An 18,183-nucleotide genomic window follows, 5' to 3' on the forward strand; every position below is an offset into this window, starting at 1 on the left:
GGAGATAGTGCAGGCCTCTCGGTGGTCTGGAGAGAAACATGTGTCTAAATACAGTTAACAAATCCACTGTCATCATTGAGTTAAGGGCATCTTTGTGGCCAAGCAAGGAAACGTTTGCTTACACAGGAATATATTTGGACTTTATGGGAGCCAAATAATTCCTCGGTCGAGATACAAATATTCTCAAAATACAATAATTGTAGAAGAATGTCACTTCAACATGGACCTGCTTCAAACATTCTCACTTTTCTGAAGGAGTTATAATTACAGTTGTGGTTTCCATAATGGATGTGATTTGTTAAGACGCAGAACTATTGAATGTTAGTGGTTTTACAACTTAGAGCCCCGCACAGAACGATACCCTTACATGATGAAAGGTCTTTTCAAAAGTAGGATTAAAACTCATACTTTCCGGTCTGCATAAATGCCTCACTGGGTCCATGTATGTTGATTGTTAATACTGTCAACATGGTTTACACCAGTTATTATTATTAAACATAGCATGCAGTAGAAGTGTCTGGGTTTGTCCAGTACATGAGAAAGTGTGAATGTGTGTGAGAACAGACCACCTGCATCCAAAGATCCCGCCTCACAAAACACCTCTAAATAGAAGGATTAGGGCCTAAAATCCCTTCATCTGGCTCAGGGATTATGTGGCAAGTGAAACGAGTGTTTATGACTATATCATTCTGCAAGTCGTTAAACAATACTTTGGGAGCTGCCAGCGTCACTTCAGTGATGACAAGGGACAACAGGGGGCTGGTAGTACCATCAAAATAGATCCTACAGGACTAGGGTTTGACCCTGATGACATCCTACAAGGTTTGACCCTCATCTGTGGCTTGACCTCTGCAGGCAGGACCCTTGGAGGGTGTCAGATTTTTTGGGTCCCCGGTATTCTGCCACACGTAATTTTTATTACCGCAGCATTCAGCATGGGTCAGCGTTATTATCTACCATAGCCTTGAACTGCTTGGCAACCTTGGAATACAGGCCGGGATTCAGGCAGGGCAGCTGTTAGTGCTGCTATGGGGGGAGAGAGAGGGATTTAGTGAGGGGATGAGAAAAATATAGAGATACAAGGAAATAGAACAAAACACACCTGCCCAGGAGGGAGCAGGGAAGGCGGTCTGTTAGAAGAACACGTTCCCCTTTGCACACCCCATGCCTCAACCCTACCTCCCTTTCTCTCAAACACACACATTCCCTTGATGGTGTAGAGGTTAGGTAGTGTGCCATTTTCCTCACACTCGGATGTTAAAATGTGTGGCTGTTTCAGAAATTGATGTTCCCATGAGGCTGCCACAACACTCCTGCAATAACAATCTTCAGCTTATGAAAGTCAAGGGAGCACCATGACCTCTAAAGAAACAACTTGGTTACCCAAACCTTTCAATGTATCTAAAAATACCATTAAATTTGGCAACGTAAAAAACAAACAAATCTTTCGTTAAATTGTTCAGAAACACCACACCAAACATACTTTTTCAAATAAAAGAAAAGAAAGAATATTTAGGCATTAACATTTAAAATGACCTTTCTCTAATTAAGTGTCTGAAATACAAACAGTGACCGTCTATCCATGGGAATGGTTACATAAGTTGTCCTTGAAAGCGCATTTGGTGTAGAAAATGTGTCCCTCGTCATTTCCATCATTCATCACAAGCTGGCCTTGGAGTCACCGGTAAGGGGTAGGTCTCTCCCTCTCTTCCCCCCTGCTCTCTCATCTCTCTCCAGGGTGTGTTCGCTCCCAGCGCTCCTTACATACCATGGGGAGAAATGTGCTTCCATGTTTTCCACACACCAGTGTTGTGACTCTCTTTGGGGGTGAGTGCTTCGTACTGTAACAGTGAATGTGGAGCAGACCTGCATGTCAACACTATATTGACAGAATTTTTATAGAATGGCAATAAGAGTGTCCTGGCAGAAGACGAATCACCACTTACTCGCTTTTACTGCTGTCGGGGCAGAGGTTGGGAAAATTACGGCTTTAAACAACCGTTGAATCGGGGTGAAGTAATCAAGAACGTTTTCTAAATAAAAAGTATCTAACCTGTGCAGTGTTTGTGGACCGTGTGAGGCTGTGGTGTATGAATGCTCTCGTCAGAGAGCAAGCATACAGTTAGATCACCTTGCTAGGGTTAAGCCGCTCCTCAGACACTAACAGGTCAGCGTGTGTGGGGGTTCTGCTTGTCACACTAGACATGTCTTTCCCTCAGTGGATTTGTGATTTATCTCCTTCAGCCTACTGAGCAGCAAACTGCTGCCTGTTTTCCATCACATAAAACATGGAAGAAAACGCAGTGGCATATATAGGATCGAGTGATATGGCCACATGCAGTAAAACATGTTTGTTGCTGATTGTCATGCATTAACTATATATTTACATCCACCAATCTTAAAATAAAAAAAACATGTTCAGTTCCTTTTGTGGAGGTGTAAATGATGCTGTTTTTCTGGCTACATTATAGACATAGACAACAGGACACAAACATTGCATCTCACACGGGAATATTACATTAGTTTATTAGCAAAGACAAAATGTAGAGCAAAATGTATCACAGATAATTAAAACACTGCTAGTTCCTGTTTAAATGGCAAAGCACTTCATACGTCTGTTCTACAGTGTTCTCTCCGACAGACCGCAGCAACACACAAGGCTTGACAGTTTAAAGAGTCACACAGGAATAAGCTCCTGAAAACGAAATGCCTTTAACCCATTCTTCAAACCCCAACCTGACACCTGCTGTTTGATATATATCAGCTGTAAATTTTGCCCAATGCTTTGATTTCAGTTTGATATGTGGAGTGTCATATAAAGGATTCTAAAGATTGTTTCGAGGTAGCAGGAGCAGGGACAGAACAGGACATTGCAGAACATCGCAATATTGTCTGTAGGCTACCCAGGTGGGCAGAAATGCATGGAGCTCCATGACACAGACATCCCTACTCACCTCTGTCTCATTACCTGTGCCCCCCTCACATCCAGGCCCCCTCAAGTACAGCACATTCAAAGTCTGGCAGCCTTGTATCGGGAAGGCCCTGTTTACAAGATGAAGGGAGGAAGAGAAGGGGCTAGTAATGTGTGTGTGTTTGTGTGTGTGTGTATGTAGGTGAAGGGGGCACTGCATCAAGCATGTGAGTTAAAGGGCACACTAGTGTCAGGGGGGCGGGGGGGGCTTACAGGCAGTATGTAACGTCCAGTCTGAACAGTCTCTCCTGGCGCATGGCAGGAAGATGTGTTGACTGGGAAACTCACTGTAGACCTTGAGCTGTCACCCTACACCTCACGCCTGGCCACAGTCACATGTCTGGCTAGCTTGTGACATACTGGCAGTCATTGGCGGCCTGCCGCCTGCCCCCAAACACACAAAACACGAATGGCATCCCAGTGCTACCTTTTAGGGACAGTGGAGAGAAACGTTCTGGAGAGACATCGGGAAGGCGGTAAGTGGAGAATTGATTTCTTTACATTTCTTCTAACAGGGAATGCTGGGGGCAACAGTGCCTTTTTCATTTTTAAACGGACTCAGGGATCAACAGCGGTCACCCAACTGAACTTCAAGTTAGAGCCGTGTCCTGCCCTCGACACACACACACACACACTTCTCCAGGGAACAATCTAGTCCTTTATCTGCCATGGTCAACAACCTGCTAAGCCTTATGGAAATCATCAAAGGTTAACTGACTTTTGCTGTAAATTCAATGCAGTGTGTGGGGGGGAAAATAAATGATTGAATTTGAAGGGTCAGCTGGTCAGTGTCTGAGTCATCTCTACCTAGAAGGAATCACTGAGCGGGAGCAGAACGGACCAGATGATTGGCTGGAATATTATACAGCATACGTCAAACCCCCCATGGACCCCCAGAATATATACAGGTTGAGATTTCACACACATGATCTATTTCCAATGCAAGTGGAAACACACACACACACACAGGGCATCAAGTGTTTGTGGCTGGAGCCCGTCTGTGTCTCCAGGGGGAGCCGGTTGAGAATGCTGCAGGGCTGAGAGGCTATCTGGGGGCAGAGGCTCACGTGGGTCTCAGCCTGTAGCTGTGGTTGTTAGCACTATCTTAAGCTCTGGTAATTAACCAGGACAGCCCTCTCCCTCTGCAATTCTGGTCTGGATGAGCCATTGTTCAAACTAAAATTAGGTTGTGTGCAGAGATCAGCTGATGGCTCTTATAGAAGCACCACAGCATGGGCCAAACTGTTCCCAAACACAGCCCAGGCTTAGAGCACTCCAAAGAGCAAGTCTCCAGGGTTATTTCCGTGGCGCGGCTTTGAAAGGTCTGTCCTCCTTTGAACGCACGCACAAGCAGTTCTTACGTTAAGACCTAGGCATGCAAATACAACACTGCTTCAAGGGCAAGTAGAGTGGCAGGGAGAGAGGGCGAGTTTGTGTGAAATGGGGTGGTGGTGGTGGTGGTGGGGGGGGGGGGGGTTAGGGAGTGAAATACTTCCAGGAAAAAAAAATGTCTTCCAGCTATCAAGATGCAGATGTGGCCCTCTCCCGCCTTGGCAGCCCGCTGCTGAAAAACAAACTATGAATTCACACACGGACATCAATTTGCAGTCTGGCCTGACACACATGATCGTGTGTGTGATTGTGTGTGTGTGTGTGATTGTGTGTGTGTGTGTAGCTGGTCTGGACTCTTCTGGCCCGAGGGGGCCAGACAGAAACTGCGTGGACACAGTCTGTTTCCAACAACGGAACAGTTCTACAGCAGGCTACATATCTTGGCAACACTTGCTCAGACAATCGAGCAAGAACAACGCTATCGATTCTGTGTCTCTCCTGGTATCGCTCTCGGAGGACAAGAGCGAGGGAGAGAGGATTAACTGCCTCACAGAGGAACTTTACAGTATTGGAAAATGATCATAAAAACTTCACTCCGTGGCCAACAGGGGGAGACTGGTGAGTGGGATGGAGATCCGACCAACCAACGACAGTGGGCTATTTTTAGACCGGTGGGGAGAGGGAAAAGTATTTTTAGATCGGTGAGTCTTTGTCATGCTGAGGGTATAGACCGCTGTAGGGGGGGCTCGGGATTCAATCTGTGGTGACAGGCGAGCCTACGTTAACGGCCGTGACGAGCCCTTACGCACACCACGAGCGCACATCCAAACCTTCGCTTCCACAGTATGTCAGTGGTGCAGGGTATTCCCACACACCGACGGCACTGTCGGGATAAGTGCAACCCTAAAAGCATCTGGCCATTGCTCTCACTTCATTACCCCCTCGTCGTAGTGCTCCGTCACTGAAAGCTCTGCTTCAGAACCGCCTCGAATATGCCATCGACACAGGCTGCCCTTTCTCCAAAATACGCCAAAAATAGAGGTACACGTTCTAGCCTTGTACTTCAACATGCCGGAAGGGAACAGTTAGTTCTGCACATATCAGCATTAACAAAACTGCAGAAACGCACTGACGGTTTACTTCCTATATTTATCTCCGGCGAAGTATGAGTCATTTCACCTTCATATTGTAACTCACAACCCTCAGATGGACATGTAAAACAGCCCTGGGTTAGACAGAGAAATAGACATATAAAAAAAAAAGAAATCAATAAATACAATGAGTCATCATCAAAACACCTTCAAGACAATTGCACAATGTGACACATTCTCATTAAGACCATGATCTTGAGAACACAGCAGCAACACCAAACAGCTCTTACGTGAGGCTACATTTGAGGTTGTGCAAGATTCTTAGATAAGCACCAATACTGGCTCAGGTAACGCAGACTCTGGCGAGGCTGTGAGCCGGCGTCGGCTCACCTCTAGTGGCCATCTTAGACATGACAGCCTTATCCTGCCGCCGCACAGCCCGGATACAGCCGAGGGGGACGGATCAGGACGTAGAGTCCTCTTATTCCCACACACTGACTTCTGGACCAATCAGATGCTGCTGACTGCAGTACAGCAGGGCTAGGCTGCTCTATAAGCTAGTGATGTAACTGGTTTGGTAACCGCACAGCGTACGCAGAGCATTTCTTGGAACAAACAGCTATATTTAAAGACCTCTTGACAGCAAGTTCTGTCATGCCAAAGCGTGACAGCATATTTGTTACCGCTACATTGGCTGAGGCTTAAGATGCTATAACAGTGTGTATATGCTTTTCTGTACCAGCATCGATCTGCAGCAGAGAGCGCATCACTGAGAGGAAGTCTGGCTTTCATGAACACATACATCTGTTTACCACTTCAACAAATGTAAAGATCAAAAGATAAATGGGGGCACAGAGATGCAGGCAGACTGATGAGGGTGAGCAGGAGAGGTGAGCAGGAGAGTTTGGTCATCCGCAGTCCGCGGGTCCTCCGACGCCCCTTGGCAACAGTACTCCCTCAGACAGAGGCCCTGCGGTCTCTGCAGTCTCTCTGGGATTCAGGATCAGGGCTGCGGCAGGGCATGGAAGAGCGTCACTTAGCAGCAGGCAGAAGCATCGCTTCACACCCGCACACACAAGCACACCTACGATCCGTGTCGACGATCCATTGACTGCGCACACACATATACACAAGCTGGCAATCCATCGAGTGAATCCTTCGATGAGGATGTGGTGGTGGGGTTGAGGTGAAGTACAGTGGGCTCCCACCAAGGGCTTCTCCAGCACAACCTTAGTGATAGGGGGTGGTGGCGCTGGCTGATGACGTCACCACGGGGGAGGGCAAGAAAGCCAGGAAGTTGGAGGGTACATAGCCTCGCTTGCCCCTCGCCTCCACCAGGCTCCACTCGGGGTTCCCTCTCTTGTCCTGCCGCTCCAACACTCTGATTGGCTCCCCGGCCGCCAGGGACACCTCGTGATTGGTCCTCGCTGTGAAGTCGTAGGCCGCAAACACCTGTAATGACGGAGCGTTGTCATGCTCACGGAAACCAGGTCAAGGTAAGAGAGATCTCCTGTCGACACGCATATACTATGTAGAAGTAGAGAGGATACCACAGTGCTATTGTATCTATTTATCTGGATGGTTTCTCATCTACTGTTGTAGTATCATAGTGCGTACACTTCATACCTCAAAATGGGGGAGTCAGGTGGCTGAGCGGTGAGGGAGTCAGGCTAGTAATCTGAAGGTTGCCAGTTCGATTCCCAGCCGTGCAAAATGACGTTGTGTCCTTGGGCAAGGCACTTCACCCTACTTGCTTCGGGGAGAATGTCCCTGTACTTACTGTAAGTCGCTCTGGATAAGAGCGTCTGCTAAATGACTAAATGTAAATATGGGATCTGAGATGTTTTATGGCACCTCCTTGTGGCCAAAGTTGGTATGGGCTAATATACGTAGCTAAAAATGTGTTTTCCTCTGACAGGAATGATTGAGCTACAGCATATCTGGGCTACAAAAGGGTCACATTCTATATGCATCAGCTCCAGATACATCTGATCTAACACAAGGGTTGTTTTCACAACTGTAATTAAGATGCATCATAATTCCATATCGGACATGACTTGATTGGCGAAAGAAAAGCAATCGAGCTAGCTTGCTTTGACCATTTTGATGACGTTAGATTAGTGATTGAAGGGAATGGAAGGCTGCGTTTGAAAGCCTTGGCCAGATTGGCAGACACCCACTCATGATAAGTGATAACGTCAAGCATGGTTTCAGGGGGCTGGATGGGAGAGAATGATGAATGCTTTGCAAAGGTCAAGCTGAGCATCATTCATTTTCACAAGCAAGACAGACATATATTACACACACACACACACATCAACCAGAGACATTTACGAGCCTTGAAGGTTCATCTGGTAACACATGGAACTACTTTAAATAATACTGGTGTCTGAGGAGCACCAGAAGAGGTAGGGTAAGAAATACGAGTTTGTGAATGCTAATTTGGTCTAAAACCTCCCCGTCACAAACGCACAAACAAGCGACTAAGTTTATGATTGATGTGCGTAGCGTGGAAGGACACCCTATCAATCCATCATCCCTGTGATATTAATCATACAGACAGTGTCCAGTCAAGTGGAAGCCCACACACTGTTCATTATTCAACATAATTAATTTCAGTGAAAATTCAGTGCCATATTCCTGTTCCATTAAACACTTTACCAGCCACCTGACAACAACCCTGCAGACCTATCTGGAACTGCGCCCAAAGAGAAGATATGGAAATGTAGGAAATTATCTAGTTTTATTTTATTGTTCAAAATGGTTATACCATGCATACCCTTCCTTTGACAGAAGCAAAATCGAACACAGGGAAATGAGTGAGTGTTCCCTCCACTGTGTCTGAGTGAAGGAGGATGTGACCTGTCACCACACTGCCTCCAGGTGGCACATGGGACACGTCGTAGAACAGAACTGGCCGACTATATGACCATCTGTCATCCGGTCACACAGTCAAAAATCCAGACATTTCAGAGGGAAATGCTGTGGTGAGAAACCGTGTTTGTCTAAAACGTTAAATGACCCTTTCAGCATTGATCTCTTCCTACTACTATGTTACTCTTAGCAATATTCTGAGGATAACCAGAGATATTTGAAGGTGTCCCCTTTATAAAATCTATTTTTTGAAGGGGAGGCAGAAATTGTCCCGATTAATGCCACCTCTCCCTTGACTGCCTAGCATGGATAGTTTGGCAGCGTGCATAGTAAACTGATACCATTACGCCTAGCACACAACGAAATGTCACTTACCTGGAAGTAATGCAGGTTGCCTGCCATTGGCCTGGCATCCGGAGCGTACGAGTGTCTGCGGACCTTGTCCTGGTTGGTGGGCAGGGGGAGGTGGGGAGAGGTGGGAGGGTCGAGGCAGACCTGGTGGTAGAGGAGCAGCTTGGACGCAGGTACATACCCTCTGGGACCTGCAGACAGAGAGAGATCTGGCCCTTAGAAAACCAGGGTTGACCAGGAGCAGCAGAGGGTTGTTAAGATGCCACATCCCTCGAGGGTTATTTGTTGTGTGTTGGCGTGTGTGTTTGTTATAACTAGTGCAGTGCCAATTGGAGGCGCACGGTTGTTTAGATGTTTGACTTCATTTGTCCCGAATCGCTCATCCAAACAACTTCACATGACACCATGTGTTCATGAGTCCTGAGCAACATGCCAACAGTGCCATATTGTCAAGATAATTGAGCCACAGACACACACACACATTCCTGATAATTAGACATACTAAAAGAGATAAAGGTGCATGCACAATATCACACAAACAGTTCCTTTGTAAATTGTCAAATGTAAGTTGTCCACTGGCAGAACAACAAAGAGATATCCAATAAGAAAACTACAAATCATTTCCCAATCAGGAAGTTTAAGCGAGCAGGCTTTACCTCCGGCGTCGACCAGCCAGCGACGGCGGTCTCCCCTGGTGTCCATCTCGCTGAGGATGGCCACCAGCTCCCCCCGGCCCAGGCTCAGGTCCAGGTCCCTGGAGCCCACCACCAGGCTGCTCACCTGGTAGATCTTCCCAGGGCCGTGCTTCTCCGTGAGGAGCTTGAGCCGTCGCTGGGACGACGGGCTGAGAGGCTGCGAGCACAGGAGGCACACTCCTTAGGATATGTCCACACACCGCTACTAAACGCATCATGATGTCCCTTTTATCATCTTTGCATACTAACCATTAGGGGTGGGAATCTTTTGGTACCTCACGATTCCAATTGATTCTTGGGGTCACGAATCAAAATTTTTTTTTTGCCGATTTTTCATCAAAAAAAAGTTTTTCAGAATAAATAAATGAAAACATAAAATTAAATACAATTAAAAAAAGATTTTTTACATTTGTGAATCGATGTGAATCGCTAGAAGCCTAAATCGCGATTCAATTGTGAATCGATTTTTTCCCCCACCCCTACTAATCATATGTACAAACTGATACTGACCTCCGGCTATGGGAAAGATATAGGTATGACTGTATATATGAAGATATATGTATACTGTTACTATACTTATATCTCACAATAAAATACAGTTCCAGGTGTGACTAACTAGATAACATTTTCAAATGAAATCTCATGTATGATCCAAAACACACGTAGATAGAACACACAAAAATGTCGACAGACATGTCTGTTTTGATGGAATCTATTTAATCTAATTTGGTTCATCTAAGCTGCCAGACAATTCTAGGGGGTTTTGTGGGCATGGCCTTTCGGGTTCTTAAATATGCACAAGAGAATGTTTTAGCTATGCAGAAGGACCAGTTGAGGAATGTGCTGAATCACACCATTACAGTAAAGCGCTACATGTTGTCAGACAGGAGAGACTGGTTTAGGTATTTTGACATGACACACAGCATTGTGCTAGGACAACAAAAATATACCGACTGAACAAACAACATGCTGTTAAATCCATGTATAAAAATAATTCAGAGTGCATGATGCATGATATTGGGATGACATTCCCCAGTGCTCTACTATGAGACATCTTGTTCCCGTCTGTCAACATATTCACAGGACACGGACAGAGAGAGACAGAGACACACATTCCCAAACAGCAACAAGCCACCACTAAACAAAAACAAGTTCACAGACAGGCGTCTGTCAGGACGAACCTGGACAATGGGCGCATTGAGCTGGTCTTGCACATTCCTACACAGACTCTCCAGCCTCAGCGCTCCCTGTAAGACCTCTGCATGCGCCCACTCCCAGAATGCACCATGATCCAGAGCACTGTGAGGGAGCTGGATTGAGAGAGAAAGAGAGAGAGTGAGACAGAGAGAGAGAGAGAGAGAGAGAGAGAGAGAGAGAGAGAGAGAGAGAGAGAGAGAGTGCAAAATATATTTAGAGAAAGAGACCAAACTGTTAAAAGGAATATTGTCATCTGAAAGGAATACATGCAGTATGTAGGCAAATGGCCTACTCAGCTTAACATCCTGAGCAACAGTAACACGAGATTCAATATTAAATGAGTCCAGGAAGAACGTCTCGAAGTCAAAAGCCAGGTCTAAATGCACCGTGGCAGCAGGATGTGCTAGTAGTAGTAATACTGTGTACCTGCTGGGCGAAGCCTTGGAAGAGCTGTTTCATGTCTGAGGCGAGGTCTCGGTGCAGGCAGCTGAAGGTCTCCAGCATGCCCCAGAGCAGCTGCAGAGCCAATCCGTTGAACACAGGCAGCTCGTTAAGGAGCAGAGTGTTGATGGTCCTGAGGGAGGTATCATCGCGTCAGCACGCTGGACAGAGGGGCGCTACTGTACAGGAGCCGCTGCCAGCCACCACAAGGGTACTCCTGAGTCTTACAATGCTTCCCCTGCCCTGGTTGACCGCACATCGTTTGTGCTTTTGTTTTTGCATATTACAGAACAGAACCAATAAAAGGTTCTTACGTAATACAAAACAAGAACATAAAACAATGAAACGGCTGCTACACAGCTGTAATGAGGCCTTTAGGCATTCAAGTGATATTACTACTTGGTTCTTTACAGAGATAAATAAGGATTCGTAGTCAAAACTAAAAATTCTAGTAACAAGTGATACACAGTCTGCTTTTGAGTTGGTTTATACCAGTGTTTGAGGGCTTGAGCAGACTTGGAGGTACAGCGTATGTTAAATCTACCTGTATGTATTAGCCACAGCCTGTTCCTCATAGCTGAGGCTGTCTTTAGCCTCCAGCAGCTCGTAGTCAAGCAGCTTGTCCAGGCGTTTCCTGATCAGGTTCCTAGGCCCAACAAGCAGGTCTCGCAGAGCACACAGAGGCCTGAATATGAGGCTCCTCATTCTTTGCTCCTGGGGAGGCAGGGGACAGGAGAGAAGTGATAAGATGACAGGGGACAGAAGCAAGAACTATAGAACTAAGAACTATAGAACTAAGAACTATAGAACTTGGAAATCAAACAGAAGTATTGTGCATGACACAATATTTAGGAAGCAATAGAAAGCTTCCGTTTAACTCACAAATGTCGGAAGTATCCATTGTCTCAATGCAGTAGTGATTTCTTTGTAGGAAATAGCAGATTTCTCTCCGTCCAGGTCCAAGTCAAACTCCTCTGGTCTACAAGCAAGAAACCTCTAGTAAAATGTAAAACAGTTAACATGAGAACTATTTTGAGAACGGGAAGAAAATACGTTAAAAATAAGTTCACATGCTCAGAAATGTATGGCTTGAAACAATATTTGTAGACAGTAGGAAAGGAATATTGTCACACTGAAGAGGACTACACCAAATATTTTCACAATATTACATTTCAGCATTAGCTTTAGCTTACATATAGTAGTTAGGAATATGAAAACTGCTATGGCTGACACCTGGTTTAGATCACATAAGTAGTTACTGTTTCATAAGTGTCATTAGACATTTTTCAGATAACAACAGACCATACACATCGATGGTAAACCAACTGTACATGGAGTTGAAGCTGACTTTGCATGCTAACAGTTTTATGACATAAGTTTGCATGCTAACAACAGCTCACCTGTAAATTGTGGACAAAGTTCTCCACGTTTTCGTAGAGATCAGTGATGCCACTCTCCAGCATATAGAAGAATCCTTCCAGCGCATCAAACTCCTCGTCAACCAGCTGTAGAACAGAGCAGGTTACAGTCACGTTCAAGAACTTGCCCTCTACATCAGACTGGGCAAATTATTGCAAAGCTACACTCTAATATCCTATAGATGATATAGCTAAATATGTGGATTGGAAATAACCTCTTTTTGCACTTTATTTGACTGCTTTTTTGGTTTTCTTGTACTGACTTCATTAAAAATGACAGCATTCTTATTGTTATTATTATTAGCCTATTTAAATACTTTTTTTACATGATCCATAACTTTGTCGAGCATGATGTGTATTCAATCATTAAATAATATTGCTATATTTTGCACTGAATTTGAATTAAAATGTTGTAATGAAGAGGTATCGTTATGTTGACTGGAATAGCAAAGATTTGACCATTTGAGGTGAAGGTTTTTAGAAAACACTCACATAGGTTTTTGGAAAAACTTCAAACGTCAGAAATGTAGGTCATATTGTCTTGATAGACACTAAACCAGTACCACAGGAGTGCAGTTTCTACAGTGAGGTATGATGTCACGTAATATTTTAAAGCTGAGTAGCATGAACACTAAGAAAACGATACTCCGTCTAAAGTTAGGGACTAGGCTGGGGTGGTGCCAGCCAGCAGTAAACACAGGTCATGTGATACTCCTTCTCAACACCTGTCTGTTTAATGATCAACCAGCATGTACTATAGCAAGGTGTGTAGTGCACAAAGTTAAGTAATCTGAGCAAGGGCAAACTACCTATAGTAACTGTACCAACAGTGCTGTAACCTTTACCTTTGGAGCTATCCCAGTCTCGTGTTTTATGAACTGGCTGAGCCGGGCAGTCTTCTTAGCTATGCTGTGGCTGTTCAGACGAACAATTTTGTCCTTGATAGTCAAGTTCTCCGTCTTCTTGTATTTGTCCGCTTAAATGGTGACACAGACAAACACATTCAATACAGAGCAACAGCGTGGGATTGTCGTAGTAATAATCAATTCCCCTTGGAATAAGGTGACGTTTAGCACTACAGTTCAATGCTACATCAATGGAAAAAGTATGAAATGTTATTGGAGAAATGTGTGCCGGTGCGTGTCTGGTTCTGCCCTCACCCACTTCTCGGAAGCGTTTGTACTCATTGATTTTGCAGTTGAGTGCTATGGCGGTGTGGGCGGTGTCCTCCAGCAGGGCGTAGGCGAAGTGGCCCGGCTCGGTGTGCTTCTTGATGGTCTGGAGCAGGAGGGGGTAGCGGGCAATACGCTGGACTGGCATCACCAAGAAGAAAGTCAGTGACGTGGCGTTGACCTCCGGCCTGTCAAGATGACAACATTTACATTTAGTCATTTAGCAGACGCTCTTATCCAGAGCGACTTACAGTAAGTACAGGGACATTCTCCCCGAGGCAAGTAGGGTGAAGTGCATTGCCCAAGGACACAACGTCATTTGGCACGGCTGGGAATCGAACTGGCAACCTTCTTATTACTAGCCCGACTCCCTAACCGCTCAGCCATCTGACTTCAACAGAGGAAATTATTTTCCGAAAGGTGTGGAACGTGCCAAAAGGATTAGGACACATGCGGTATTGTTCTGTAGACACTGGTGCACGTCTAAGAGGCATGGAAGTGCTGAACAAAAAAAGCATGATGACGCAAGTGTAGTGCCCTTGCCATGAACCCCTGCTTGGATTATCTACAGTACATGCTGGAGTTGTGAATCAAAACCCAGTTTCGTCAAACAGAGTTACCCTACATATCAAGATACACCGTAACACTCGTAGCTTCAAGGTCCGAACAGGGGATTGAATTAGTAGAAAGACGTGAACATACGCAGAGGACTTGATGACTCTGACGACCTCGTTCCAGAGGCCTTCCTTCTGCTTGTAGGAGTTCTCCAGCGTGGTCACGTTGGTGTAGTTAGCCAGGTACTCCTTGTAGGCCGCCTCTATCTCTGTGGAAAGGCTGAGGAACGCGTCACCTGAGAGAGATGAGGAGACAGAAGATGAGGGCGTATTGCACGTCAACGGAAATAAGAGCATGACAGATTGGACAATAACAATTGGAAACTTTTACAGGGAATATTATGGTCTTAACCTCCGTTTCACTTAATCGGGCCGAATATGTTTTGTAAACAGTTTTGAACTATCCCTGAAGGTATTGTGGTATCCCTTACAGAGTGTTTTCAGGTAGAAGGGCTCTCCAAGCTGCCCTTGGTGCTGGTCCAACAGGCTGAGGAGGCGACTGGAGACTTTCATCACGTCCTCTATGTACAGGAACATGCTGTCCAGGTTTGCCAGTGGAGGCTAGGACAAGTGGGGGGGAGGGATCGTGATTTGGCAGTAAAACACTTCTACACAAAGACACTAGACATCTACAACACACATCGCTCTCTACTTGATTCCTTCTTTGTCTTCAAACTCATCTCCACTTCTCTCTCGCTCGAGTCCCCCCTCTCCTTATTCTACCTCACCCACTGCTCTCTAGATCGCTCCATTCTCTCTTCCACCCTCCCTCCCTCTCCATACAATTACACTGAGCCTTTCATTACCACTCTGACGACTGCATAAGCAGGGCTCACCGTGTAATCAACTGTTTTATACGTTTACAAACATAATTTAAAACCAAAGTAGAATCCCACTTTATCCTCATGGAAATGTGGGACTATAAATTAAAGATGTTTGCTTAAACCTTTTCCTCAGGCTTGTGTAACAAAAATTATTTACTCACAGTGAACTAGGAACGAGGCACAGTAGTCTAGCCTGACAACCGCTTTGGTTGTCCCATGGTAACAGAATGACTTTAGCTTTACCTTTACAGTCAGCAAACAATGCCGTAGGTAGTTATAATGACAGTGCTCGGTTGCAGTAAGATAGTACTCCTCTGTGTAGACCAGCTGATTGACATCAGCCTTCTGTATGACATCAATTCAATGCCACAGTTTGTGCGTGCGAAGGCACAGGCTGCTGAGAAGGTAAAGTACTTTGAGCACTTATTGGACTACTTTGGGCAATGCCTCCATGCCTCTGCATGCTCAGGTGGTTGTCTGCTCCCTCAACCTGACCTCTGCAGACTGTGGCAGTGAACTGACCCCTTATGCGTGAGCCAGTTGGCACAGCCTGCCTCAGTTCCACCGTGTTTACCTGTATTTTGTGAAGGTTGGCGCGGATGGTCACCGTGCAGACTTGCAGCAGCCTCAGGTAGTTCCTCTCAGTGTGGACCAGCTCTTGTATGGACAGGAGCTGCCTCTGCAGTTCCCTCTGTCTGGCTGCCATCTCCTTGGCTTCGGCCTCCTCACTTAAAGACTCTTCTAGTTCTGACGAGCCAGCTGGCTCCTCTAGAGACACAGACACCTCTGTCTCAGTGGTTCCCTCTTCTCTCCCGTCTTCCTCGCCTGCTGTCTCTCTCCACACACTTGATCCCTCTCTCTCCTGCTCTGTGTCCCTGCTGGTCTCCTTGGTGGTCTCAGCTACAGGGTTGAGGAGGGCAGTCCGGGTTCGGGGGAGGGGTTTGGGGGGAGGTTGTAGCTGGGGAGCAGGGTTTGCCATGCTGGGTATCTGTCCAAAATAAAACAGCCACTTGAATAAGAAATCTGTGTTGGTTTGTCATGTGATTTGTGTTTGACTGCTTGTCTGCTGATGATGGTATCCAACAGTGCTACCCTGTGCACGCACAACTACCATGGAAATATTTATGCGCCCCACCCATTCTAAAAAAACTCTGAATAGCTCTCTCTTGAGAGAAAATCTGTACCAGCCATGCTGTTTCTACAGTACATAAGGGTAAAATCACTAAGTTTAGTCCCAGTGAACATACTAGCTGTTTGATGTTCCAACAGAACAGAAACAGAAACAACAACAACAACCTCTCCTGCAGTCAGTTTCCATGTGAGTGTAAACACAGAAAGAATTGAGAGAGCAGAAAATCCTCTATTAAAAGAACGTCATTACCTTGAGGAGGAATATTGCTTTAGCCTGTCTCGGGGGGCTAACTCTGCTCTCCTGTCCAGTCGAATTGCCGTGTGGTTGGCTCTACGGAGAAGTCCAGCGGCAGCCTGGCAAACACACAGATAGAAGGACGGGTTTAACTTTGTCCACTGACTCACTCTCACACAGACACAAGAGCTTCCTGCCGGGCTGCATGTGGCAGAGGGGTGTGAGGAGAGGGGGAAGGGAGGTGGTGGGCCAGCTAGGCAAGTTGTTTGTTAGGGGAAAAGTGGGAGGAGATAGGGGTTTTGAGGGACGTAATTGTATTGCTGCAGTGCCGCTTGCGAGAGGATATGTGCTGACACACACACACACACACACACACAACCCTTGCTGAATAAGCTGAGTGACTGCACCAGCCGGGGATGTCGACCGTTAAGGCGCATACTGATTGGCTGGTTTCCCATTCTACAACTGAGCTAGCCAGTGGGATGATAGAGAACCAGTGTTGTTGATGTCGGAAACAAAAGCTCCAAGATAATCCTTTCTATCTCATTGTAAACACGAGGTGCATGTCCAAGCTTTTTGTTTTGGCTTTTACATTTACTTTAAGCTCTAAACATCTTGAATTTAAAGATAGTCTACTCTACTTGTTGAATTAAGTTGCCATACAGTGTGTCAGTAGCCAAACTGTCATCAGTTAACCAAGCAGGAAAAAGAAACACTTCCAGAAGATTCAGTCATTTACTTAGGAGGAACAAAAAATAAGACAGTGTGACATGGAAAAATGTTCAAAATGATCTCACCCATGCTGTCCTTTTACCAGTATGCCAGCTTGCTGGATGCAGCCACTACCTAATCATTGAACTGGACGATAAACATAGTAATTATGTCTTGGAAACAACATTAACTACCCCATGACAACAAAAAGACGGATGTCGTTCTTACATCGCAGTGGAAGGCGACTCAGATTCTTTAAAAAATAAAACGTGACGTTATAGCCTACGTACCAATGGTCCAGATGATATACTATATGCGAAACAAAGCATCCAATATACACTCCCACTCACAAGTTTATCCGATGGCAAGCTGTAGTGTTTGCAGCCAACTCGCGACATAAAACCCATCAACATGTACTCATCGTCATCGCAACCTGTGGCGATCTACGCATCTATCCTACAGGTAGACATACCGTAATGATGTTGCGAATCTTCCCAATGAACATTCCCGTCACCTGTCTCATGCCCGCAGGCGTTCACTGGCGTGACGTCATCATAAACACACCTTCCGTGTGTAGTCCAGGTTATGAGTCTACGGTTTCTGTGCGTCTTTCATAATAAAAGACTAAATGGAGAGTAGGCTACTTTTAGAACCAATTTTATTATAGAAGTCGGATTTTCTCCCCACAAAAGTCATATTTTATCACAAAAGGAGAAATGTTTCAATAACATGAACGCTAAAAGACAACGTTGTTTGGAATTGTGCTCTTTCATGATCAGATCTGTAGAATATCACAGCACAGGTCTAAATGCAACTGTGTGCAGTAACTGTCTTTTTCTCCGCAGTCTGTTGTAAAGTCACACTGTCATTTGCCTGCATGTATCATACCACTAAAACTAAAACTAGCTTATCCTAATCATATCTATCCATAGCTTTATCCAAAACAAAAGCATTTTGTTTTTAGATTGCTGCACTTATTTCAAAAGCGACATGGGTTTTTGTATTAAAGAAAATAATAATCAATGGAATTGCATTGTGTTTTATAATCAGTTCCAGAGCACACTACAATGCATCAATGGAGCTATTGAAAAACATATGGTTATGATTTATCCCTATTCAGTTTTTT

The 18,183-nt window shown here is 45.4% G+C and overlaps 1 protein-coding gene across 2 annotated transcripts; it reads right to left on the reverse strand.

Moving 5' to 3' along the window:
• Nucleotides 1-2,501: 2,501 nt before the first annotated feature.
• Nucleotides 2,502-17,326, reverse strand: arhgef37 (Rho guanine nucleotide exchange factor (GEF) 37). 2 transcript variants are annotated; one of them, XM_067247124.1, is made up of 16 exons: nt 17,286-17,326; nt 17,144-17,192; nt 16,362-16,465; nt 15,555-15,968; nt 14,588-14,717; nt 14,245-14,392; nt 13,531-13,730; nt 13,216-13,346; nt 12,353-12,457; nt 11,835-11,948; nt 11,497-11,666; nt 10,938-11,085; nt 10,496-10,624; nt 9,276-9,471; nt 8,644-8,810; nt 2,502-6,846 (listed from the first exon to the last, which is right to left on the reverse strand). In XM_067247124.1, the coding sequence occupies exons 4-16, from the start codon at nt 15,957-15,959 to the stop codon at nt 6,625-6,627; spliced, it is 2,265 nt and encodes a 754-aa protein (XP_067103225.1). In that variant the 5' UTR covers nt 15,960-15,968; nt 16,362-16,465; nt 17,144-17,192; nt 17,286-17,326; the 3' UTR covers nt 2,502-6,624. The 2 variants fall into 2 exon arrangements, with proteins under 2 accessions (XP_067103225.1, XP_067103226.1); XM_067247125.1 differs by lacking the exon at nt 9,276-9,471.
• Nucleotides 17,327-18,183: the final 857 nt, after the last annotated feature.

This window comes from Osmerus mordax, chromosome 12 (genome assembly GCF_038355195.1).
Source record: "Osmerus mordax isolate fOsmMor3 chromosome 12, fOsmMor3.pri, whole genome shotgun sequence".
NCBI lineage: Eukaryota > Metazoa > Chordata > Actinopteri > Osmeriformes > Osmeridae > Osmerus > Osmerus mordax.

Bases quoted from the DNA above. Each gene is read 5' to 3' on its own strand.
- arhgef37 (XM_067247124.1), bottom strand. From the start codon at position 15,959: ATGGCAAACCCTGCTCCCCAGCTACAACCTCCCCCCAAACCCCTCCCC. The intron at 10,625-10,937 runs GTACACAGTATT...CTCTCAATCCAG, and splicing joins TCCAAGGCTTCGCCCAGCAG to CTCCCTCACAGTGCTCTGGA. The intron at 9,472-10,495 runs GTTCGTCCTGAC...CTGTGCTCGCAG, and splicing joins TCAATGCGCCCATTGTCCAG to CCTCTCAGCCCGTCGTCCCA.